Source organism: Lemur catta, chromosome 7, assembly GCF_020740605.2.
Source record: "Lemur catta isolate mLemCat1 chromosome 7, mLemCat1.pri, whole genome shotgun sequence".
Lineage (NCBI taxonomy): Eukaryota > Metazoa > Chordata > Mammalia > Primates > Lemuridae > Lemur > Lemur catta.
In genome coordinates, this window is record NC_059134.1 from 61938282 (window position 1) to 61949256 (window position 10975).

General features: G+C 40.5%; 1 protein-coding gene across 1 annotated transcript; it reads left to right on the plus strand.

Moving 5' to 3' along the window:
- The first annotated feature begins 274 nt into the window (after nucleotides 1–274).
- On the plus strand, nucleotides 275–1287 carry LOC123641638 (olfactory receptor 52B6). The gene has a single exon (XM_045556516.1). It carries the CDS (start codon nucleotides 307–309, stop codon nucleotides 1285–1287), a length of 981 nt encoding a protein of 326 aa, XP_045412472.1. The 5' UTR covers nucleotides 275–306.
- The last annotated feature ends 9688 nt before the right edge of the window (nucleotides 1288–10975 follow it).

A 10975-nucleotide genomic window follows, 5' to 3' on the forward strand; every position in this document is an offset into this window, starting at 1 on the left:
ACCTGTGGCACTGTGCTGAGTCTGGCAATGATTCTGAGCCCTGTAATTTCCTGAGAGTCTTACAGCTGTGTGGAGAGCCTCTGAATAAGGACACAGAGCCTGTAACTGTGCACTTTGTGCAGAGCCTCTGTGTGATTGTCTATAGATAATATGTCTGTGTGCAGAGTCCATAACTATTGTAAAGTCTATGAATATGTGCAGACCTTATGGTTGTTTGCAAGCCTTTATGGGCACTCTGCTAATGTGTTCAAAGTCTGAAGCTATTTTTCCCCTGTGGCACAGGTGAGGAGGGCTCTGCAGAAAATCATGGCCCTTTTATCTGCTAATGGTATAGCTGCTGTGAACAACTCTGATACTCGCATAACAGGCTGCCTCCTCACTGGCATCCCTGGGCTGGAGCACCTACACATCTGGCTCTCCATCCCCTTCTGCACCGTGTACATAGCCTCCCTGGCAGGCAATGGCATTCTAATTTGTGTCATCATCTCCCAGTCAAGCCTGCATGAGCCCATGTACATATTCCTGTCCATGCTGGCCAGTGCTGATGTCTTGCTCTCCACCTCCACCATGCCCAAGGCACTGGCCAACTTCTGGCTTGGTTCCAGCCACATTTCCTTTGATGGATGCCTCACCCAGATGTTCTTCATCCACTTTCTCTTTGTGGCCGACTCTGCTGTCCTGTTGGCCATGGCCTTTGACCGCTATGTGGCCATCTGCTCCCCTCTGCGTTATGCCATGATCCTCACGAGTAAGGTCATTGGGAAGATTGCCACTGCCACCTTGACCCGCAGCTTCATCATCATGTTTCCATCCATCTTTCTCCTCACGCGCCTGCACTATTGCCGGATCAACATCATTGCACACACATTTTGTGAACACATGGGCATCGCCCGTCTGTCCTGTTCTGATATCTCCATCAATGTCTGGTATGGGTTGGCAGCTGCTCTCCTCTCCACAGGCCTGGACATCATCCTTATTGCTGTTTCCTACATCCACATCCTCCGAGCTGTCTTCCGCCTGCCTTCTCGAGAGGCACGCTCCAAGGCCCTGAGCACCTGTGGATCCCATGTCTGTGTCATCCTGCTCTTCTATATCCCTGCCCTCTTTTCTGTCTTTGTCTACAGGTTTGGTGGGAGACGTATCCCACGCTATGTCCATATCCTCCTGGCCAACCTCTATGTGGTCATCCCACCTATGCTCAATCCCATTATTTATGGAGTGAGGACCAAGCAAATTTTGGAAGGGGCTAAGCAGATGTTTTCAAATATGGCCAAAGAATCTAAATAAATGCTCCCAACTTGGATTCAACCTAATCCTTTCCTAAAATTAGCAATTGTCCTATATTCACTCCATTCTCATCTCTATATCTTCCAATTATCCCCATGTTATTGTCATCATGTCACAATTTATTTAAAGATATATTCTACTCAAACCCACCTCTGATTTCTTTTCTTGGAAATCTATGGTAATACCCACCCCATTCTCTTCTATCTATTATCAAATGTGGTCTTATCTCCCATCAGCTCAAGAAGAACTAACTAATTAGAGGGAAATGTGATGACTTACCCCAAATTTACCATCCAAATAGGACTTTTCTCAACATCTACTTGCATTAACTCCCTATTGTGTTCTTAATCACTTATATATATAATTTTGACATTTATTGGCAAATTCGACATCTTTCTCATTGTGGGGGAACCTCTGAGAATTGTCAAGTTTAAAAATTTATAGTCTCATGGTATATTTATTTTTTTTTTACCAGCTACAAAAATCCAGGATCACACAGGTGTATATATCGAAGTTCAGAAATACTAACACACAGCAGCATACATAGGTGGGCACATCCATTTATTGGCTTAAATATGAACCTATAATTTCAAAAACTTTAATCAAATAAACCTGCATTACCATTACATGTTCTGAAGAGTTTTCCTCAAAATATAGATAATTTTATAGGGATTGAATGCTATTTTCCATCCAAATATGCTTTGTATTTAAAAATTATATTCATCATTAAAATTAGAAGTCAGAATACCTACTCATATATAATAGCTATGGATTTATATATTCTTTAATGGATATTTTTAAAAATATAAATATCTGTATGTAATTTAATAACTTGCTCACTAATCATTAATTATTAATACCAGGACAATAACATTGCCTCGCTTGATGTTCTCTGAGACTGAGAAGAACAACTCAGCGTGAGTTTTAGTCCAAGACCAACTCGCCCTTGAAAATGTAGTTCACATCTTAACCCTGCCCACTCCCATATTCAGCCCACATTAAAAGATCCATCTTTTGAGGTTCTGTTCCACTTTGATCTAAATCACTATTTTGTTGAATTATGAGCATGTGCCTTCTTGTTTTATCAAAGATCATCTCTTGTTCGTGCCTTAACTCCCTGTCTCATCCGTACGTTCCTTGAGGGAAAAGATTATTTTAAAAGGCTTTTTATCCCCATTGCCCCAAAGCATGAGAACCTGCTTATAGAAGTTATGCAATATGTGTATGCGTCTAAAATTCTCATTTAAAAATTTTAATGTCATTTTTCTGCTCTACATTCTTCTTTCAGGGAGTTCTTCTCATACTTGGGATTCGCTGTCATGTAGAGGAGAGAACTGTGCTAGGTGACAGAAGAGGTGGATTTAAAAATCAGATATACTACTTACTTGTTCAATAAGCTTGGGAGTTTTCATAATATCAATGAACTTAATTTTCTACTCATCTATAAAGATGATGAGAATGATATAACATTACATTATCTACTGCATAGTAAGCACTCAATGAATGTTCTGTTCATTCTCCTCTTTCTTTCCATATAGCTCTCTGAATCCTCAAGACAATGATAATGAAAATTAGAGATAGAAGTTATCAGCATTCTTGTTATGTAGAGGAGAAAACTGTAAGGAGTAGTGATCATGTTTTGGGTTCCAGATCTTTGTGGGAATTCTGACTCTTCTATTTACTAACTGTTTGATTCTAGGCAAGTTACCAAGTTCCTTCACTTCTCTATGTCTCAACTTGCTTACCTTTAAAAGGGAAATAATAATATATATTTATATTAATATCTATCTTATGACACTACTTAGCATATAAATAAATGTGCTACAGATGGATACTCCAATCACCCTGATTTGATTAATTCATATTGTATGCCTGTATCAAAACATCACATATACCCTATAAAAATATACTGTGAGTGAATCAAATGATATGATCATTTGAAGAAAGTGAAAAGATAACCCATAGAATGAGAGAAAATATTTATACATCATAGAACTCATAATGGACTTGTATTTAGAATACACAAAATATATAAAAAAATTCTTACATAATAAAAAGAAAAATAACCCTATTTTAAAAATGGGCAAACGATCTGAATAGACATTTCTCCAAAGAAGATATACAAACGGTCAGTAACATATGAAAAGACACTTAATATCATTAACCCTTAGGGAAATGCAAATCAAAATACCAAATAGATAACACTTCAAACTCACTAAAATGAGTTTAATAAAAGATACACAAGTATTGGCAAGGATGTGAAGAAATTGGAACCCTTTATACATTCGTAGAATGGTACAGTCGCCAACAGTTTGGCAGATCCTCAAAAGGTACCAAACATTACCCAGCAAGTCTATTCCTAGGTATATACCCAAGAGAAATAAAAACCTATGTCTAAACAAAAATTTGTACAAGAAAATTTATATCCACATTATTTGTAATAACTGAAAATTGGAAACAAGCCAAATGTCCAAAAACTGATGAATGGATCAATAAATGTACAAAAATCCATCCAATGGAATATTATTCAGCCATCAAAAGGAATAAAATACTCATACATGATAAACATTGATATACCCTGCAAATATAATGCTATGTGAAAGAAAGACCACAAATTGTATGATTCCATTTATATGAAATGAATAGAATAGGCAAATTTATGGAGCAAGAAAGTAGATTAGTTGTTGCCTAGGGCTAGGGGTTGAGGAAGTAGAAAGAAAACTGAGAGTGACTGCTAAGGGATACAGGTTTTTTGGGAGGGTGATAAAGATATTCTAAAATTGATTGTGGAGATAATTGCACAACTCTGAATATACTAAAAAAATCAATGAATTGTGCAATTTAAATGGATGAATTTTATGGTATGTAAACTGTTCTCAATAAAGCTGTCATATTAAGAATAAAAGACTATATAATTTTTCCCCTCACACATAGATATCAAAAATAAAAATCCTCCATGACTCTTTTTGCCTATGTGCTAGATTTCAACTTCCAAAGGCACACAGAACTGTTGTTAATTGTTCTGTTTCATCCTCCAGCTGTAACTCTTGCCACAGGCTTTTTCACCATTCTCATTTCAGGTAACCAAAGTTTTTCTTTTCTTCACAAATTCACGCTGAGAGGTTTGCATTTGTAAGAGAGTCAATGGAGTATATTTATTTGTTTTCTAAATGAGTCAGTCTAATAGCCACTGTAGATGGAGTCTTAGAGGAAAAAACTATGAAAGATTTTGAAATAGACAAAAATGATTACTGGATGTCCTATTTAGTGCACTCTGTTGAGTTTTCTTTGCTTTTATTGTCTTTGAGCTCTTTTAATTATGTACATTGTATTAAGCTGATAGTAATGCAAATGATTTTGTCCATAGAAATGCAAATAAATTCTCTCTCAAATGTAGATGTATTGTGGATCTTGACTTGTTTTCATCTACTTGTAAATTTGTTGCAGGTTTTCCTGATTGCCTATATATGTGTGTGTTTTTAAATTCTTCTTTGGAATAGTTATGCCATCTTGGTGATTCTCTCTTTAATTAATTAACTAAATAAAATCTTTAGTATGTGTTCATTTTATATGTCTATAAATTTCATGATTACACTTTTTTTAAACTATCTTGTAACAGAAATCAGAGTAGAATCAAGAAGACAAATTATCAGAATACTGGACTGGTCTATTACATTGGTACAAGATTATGACAGTAAAGATAAAGAGAAGTAAATCAAATGGGTAAAAGTTGTTCAAAAGGATACATTTAAGGGACAAAAATGGAATGTTGGTATGGAAGGGGGAGGAATCAAGAAGAGTTCATCGTTTCCGAGGTGCCTAACGGTGAATTGTTGTGCCATTCATCAAGATAAGAAATAAAGGAGAAGGAGGGAGGATCGCTGGAGGTCAGGAGTTCGAGACCAGCCTGAGCAAGAGCGAGACCCCCGTCTCTACTAAAAATAGAAAGAAATTAGCCAGACAACTAAAAATATATAGAAAAAATTAGCCGGGCTTAGTGGTACATGCCTGTAGTCTCAGCTACTCGGGAGGCTGAGGCAGAAGGATCACTTGAGCCCAGGAGTTTGAGGTTGCTGTGAGCTAGGCTGACGTCATGATACTCTAGCCTGGGCAACAGAGTGAGACTCTGTCTCAAAAAAAAAAGAAAAAAAAGAAAGGAGAAGAAATGAGTTGGTGGTCAAATAAACATTAATATTAGACATCTTGTTTTTGTTCTATCTGTAGGTTATTCAAGTGGTCTCTGAAGCCAAGAGAGAGGTCTGATCCACAGTTAATGTTTGGGCTTTATTAGCTAGGGAAGTGGGTGAAATTATCCAGGAAGGTTTAGAAAAAATGAGATTATAGCAAAGCAAAACCAAAAACAAAAACAAACAAAACCCCGAAACTATGTTTAAGAGATTGATTTGACTTTCTCCAGATTAACTAGATTGTGAACACCCTGGCAAAATTCATGTTTTATTCATCTGTATTACTTCAGAGCTCTGCCAAATGCTTGGCACATAATTGTAGCTAATAATGGCACTAATTGACTGCCTACTGTGTCTCAGGCACTGTCCTAAGTATGTACATATATTTGCATATTTAGTCTTCACAATCACTCTATTCAGTATTTACAGATAAGGAAACTGAGGTACAAGAGATATTCAGTAACTTGTCCCTAATCATACAGTCAGTAAATAAGCTAGGATTTAAACCTGGACAAAACTGGTTCCAGAGTCTATAAACTTAAATACCATGCTGCACCACATATACCGTTTAATATGCATCTGTTAAAAAAAAAGAAAGAAGAAAAGATGGAAAGAAAAAAAGAAAGCTGAAAAGAAAGAAGGAAAAATGGGAAGAAAATAAACAAACAAAGAAGGAAGAAAGGAAGGCAGATAGGAAAGAAGGGAAAAAAGAAAATATTAATTCGGTCCATCTTTGATAACCACAAGCATCAAAAACCAAAATTAACAGCTTGTTTTTATAGCACTTTTCAGCCTCTGGAACAAGAAATCTTCACTGAAATCTGTTTCTACTTGGTTTTCCTGAAGTTCCTCCTCTTATTAGACATTAATAACTGATTCTGTCTAACAGAACATCCAGCTATCCCTGTCATGCTGAATGCTCAAGAATAAACTACCCTGAGTCTTAGTCTCTGCCTTGTGACATCTATTTTTTTTCCTTCTGTTTCCATCAGCTCCCAGCGGGTGGTAATAATGAGAGGAGGGTTTTCAATGAGAGAAGAGGAGACATTTCTGACACAAGGAATCATCCAATATTGCTTTCAAACAAATCATACTGAAAAAATATATACCAGAGATTTATTCACAGGAAATCTATTTCCTGTGGATATATTACATTAGAGATTTCCTCACAGGGAATACAGTATGTTAGAGATTTACTAACAGAAAATTTATCTCCAGCATCTGTGTTTTTAATCACTATTTGGCTGTGAAAATGTTCTCTGCACCTTTGGTCGTGGTCCTATTTGCTTTTTTTGAAAGCTTTTTACTGTCAAATATATTAATACCAGTTCCTGCTATTAAGAAATTTTGGCCCTTTGCCCTGGGCTGTAAGCAACAATCCTGGGATATATTGAGTGTTGTTATATTAGCAGGCTGGATCCCTTGATGCATCTAGAGCTGCAAGTGCTTAGAGTACTCACGGACTTGGGGCTGTCAGCAAATCTGTGGCCCCATAACCTTCAAACCTGTCCTGCTAAATGCCTCACACCATCCCACTAAGCCACTGAATCCCACATACTTGGTTCTCTTTTAATGCTAATACAATTCCCTTGTATTGGATGTACTAATTGTTTTTTTAATTTATTCAACACTTGATGAACATTTGGACTATTCCATTTTTTAATACTTATGAGCAAAACTGCTATGAACATTTGCATACACATGTTTGTGCACAAACGAAAACATATGTTTTCATTTCTCTTGGGTAGTTTCCTAGGAGTAGATTTACTGGCTCATATGGTAAATTTATGTTTAACTTTTTAAGATCCCTTGAATTATTGCCAAGTACATTAATTTCTTTTTAATCGTCAGAATGCCCAGTATTCCAGCTCAAGATGAGAAATTGAAAACTGCCTTGGTTAGCAAATAAAAAGAAAAACTCTGCATACTGAAAAACATGCTCTTTTTAACTGAGCCTCTTGGCTTCACAAATAAAGCCCTCTGCTGACAAAACTACAGAGCCTGTAAGGTTACTTCAGTTATACTGGCTCTTAGAAAAGGGTCTCAGAAGGGATTCTGTATTGGCCTTCTCCATCACTTCTAACCCTTTGGGTGTCAATTATACCATCTTATGTTTCAGGGGACTTAAAAGTGTGCTGTGCAGGTTGATGTCCACACTGGGCAGTTTGGGTGGGCCCAAGAGGATCTCAGGGCATAAGCAGGCTTCAACCTGCAGCATCATCGTGGGCAATGTGGAGGCAACTGCACATAAAACCCTTGTGATGGAGGTGACGCAAAGTACCCTTTGTTTGGCTTCTTAACCCCAAGGATCTGAGGTACTCTCACTGGAATAGTGACACATGTCTGCACTTCCCATTTTGAGATTCTGATAACCTTCTATTTGAAGGTCAGAGGGCCTATTGAAGGCAAGCTCTTGATACTTAACCCAATTTTGTCCATGGCAACATCCTGTCTATCCTGGCTTTTATCTGAACACCTCAGTCTTTCCTTCCTCTATACCTCCATCCTCTAACCGACTTTCTAAGATCAGGTGACAATCATCAAGTTTGACATTTTTTTTCTTCTCGGAGTTGCTGTGCCGTGGAAACCTTATAGTTACAGTTCCGAGGCTCTGTAAGCTTTGTGTATATTCATAGGCCCTATAAACAAAGATTTATGGGCTCTCATTTCTATAGGTTAAAATTATAGATACACAGGTATACATACATATATATGTATTTTTAAATTGATAAATTTTAGTAATGTTTTTGCAAAACATGCCATTATGCCAAGCGTTCATCCTTGACTCACTCGTAGAACTTTAGACATTTTTATCTATTTAGACATTTTAACTAATATGTTAATATGGAGCAGAGGTGTATTACCAGTGTTATTAAACCCTTACATGACGCTGGAAGACTACAGTAAACTGAAGACAATTTACAAGCGTCATCTCTGGCCTTGGGGTGTTCTCAAAGGCCTCAGAACTTGCTGTGCATCAGGTAAGCGGCACAGGTTTGCGTTTCTGCCTTCAAAAAAGACCTTGTTTTCCTTTCCTGGGATGGGGCACCGAGGACCACACCCCTGGAGCTGCGGGACCCCAGGCCTGGCCGGGCCGGACACACACCCCTCCGGCGGCACCTCCCCCGCCCCCGCCCCGCCCCGCCCCGGCCCCGGCCCCGGCCCCGGGGTCTGTGGAGGACGCCGCGGCTGCTGATCCCCGGCTCTGACCCGGGCCGCGATTCCAGGTTAGTTGGCAAACCCATTTTCCCGCCAGCCGCCACGGCCCCCAGTGAGCATAGAGAGTTTGGCCCGCGCTGCACGTTGGGCTGGGGGTTCTCGGAATGGAGGATCAGAGAGGGAGACCTCTGCCGTCTTGAGTTGACTCAAGTTTGGGAAAGGAGCCCCGAAGACGCGCGTTTGCGGCTAGGAATAGGCCGTGTAAAGGGCAGGAGAGTTCAACCCCGATCGTGGAAGCTAAAGGATGCAGGAGAGGCCGCTCTGGAAGGTTCTCGTCAGGGAATACCCGCACACCGTCGGTCCGGCGCGGCCTCGGAGGTCGGCCCCCCCCACCCCCCGCCTCGCCGCTCCAGGAAGTGAGCGCCGCTCGCCCTCCGCCCGGCGCGGTCCCGACTCCTCCCCGGGCGAGTTGGAGGACTACGCTCTGCCCGACCTGCGGGTCAAAGGTCAAAGGTTGGCGGAGGGGGGAGCGCTGCCTTCCTCCGAAAGGAGAGGAAACGCGCGTTTGAGTTTAGATCTGAGAGCGGAGCGCGCGCCCTCTGTGCCTTAGAATCGGCGTAGGACGCCTTGGTTTGCTCTGAAGCGCGTGGCCGCCGGACGCTACTTCTCGTCCCCAGAGGTGCCAGTAAAACGGGGGGCGGGGTCTACCGTTCTGTGACTGCCGCTTGTTGTCACCTCTGGCAGAGAGGACAAGGCAGTGAAAGAAAGAAGATTCTTTCCCTTTTCAAACTCATGATATAGATAATTTTTTTCTGCCTTACTGCAAATGGAGCTCACTGAGGTTAGAGCGCACATTTAATCAGTCAATCCCTCCGGACACGAACGTGTGGTTTAAGAGCATAGATGGATGCTGCAGCCAGACCGCGGGTACTCAGATCCCGGTTCTGACACTTAAACGCCGGCCGTGTGCCCTGGTACTGTTACTTGCCCGGTTCGAGCTTCATTTTCTTCCATCCATAAAATGTTCAGAATTATATATATAGATATATATATATATATCTATATATATATCTTAGAATTTTGGTGACGATTAAGTGAGGCAGAGGTTTAAACATATGGGAGACTGCCTGACAAATAGTAAACACTCAAATTACGGTCATTATTATTAACAAACTCCATGCTTAGCTTTAAAAAGAATGCATTATCAAAACAATTCTTTTTTTTTTTTTTTTTTTTGAGACAGAGTCTCGCTCTGTTGCCTGGGTTAGAGTGCCGTGGCGTCAGCCTAGCTCACAGCAACCTCAAACTCCTGGGCTTAAGCGATCCTACTGCCTCAGCCTCCCGAGTAGCTGGGACTACAGGCATGCGCCACCATGCCCGGCTAATTTTTTCTATATATATTTTTAGTTGGCCAGATAATTTCTTTCTATTTTTAGTAGAGACGGGGATCTCGCTCTTGCTCAGGCTGGTCTGGAACTCCTGACCTCAAGCGATCCTCCTGCCTTGGCCTCCCAGAGTGCTAGGATTACAGGTGTGAGCCACCTCGCCCAGCCTCAAAACAATTCTTAAATGCCAGAGGTATTCTTTTGAAGTGGAGCTTAAAAAAATTGAAACTGATTATGTTAAAATTCAAATTTTATTTTTTTATTTACTTTGAGACAGGGTCTTGCTCTGTCACCTCTGCTGGAGTGCACTGGCATGATAATAGATAGCTCACTGCAACCTCAAATTCCTAGGCTGAAGTGAGCCTCCTGCCCCAGCCTCCTGAGTTGCTGGGACTGCAGGCACATGTCACCACGAGTGGCTAATTTTTTCTATTTTTGTCGAAATGGGGGTCTCACTCTTGCTCAGGCTAGTCTTCTGGCCTCAAGCAATTCTTCTGCCTGGGCCTCCCAAAGTACTAGGATTACAGGCATCAGCCAGGACCCAACTCAAATATCTATCTATTGAATGCTATATGTTAGGTAATTAATTCCAGATAATAAAGTGAAATATAACTCTACACAAAGGTTAAGAATAATGTTCTTCCCAAAGCACAAGAACACTTGCCCAACTCATTTATAAAACATGCAGTTACCACCGAAGTACTCCATGTTCACTAGGGCTCCCAGTGGTCAGGGGATGAGGAGCCCTTTCCTCTCATTCCTAGCCCTTACTCTGAGCCCCAAGCCTGGACCAGCCCTGGTATCCCCTGCTCAGTCACTGATTTTTATTCTTAAAGCAATTTTGGTATCAATGTGAGTTTCCGTTCTAATAGATCCTGCCCATCTAAATAGCAGTTCATTCTCTGGCACTCCTCCCCCCCCCATTTCTAGTTGTTTTGCCCTCTAAATTGTATCCAC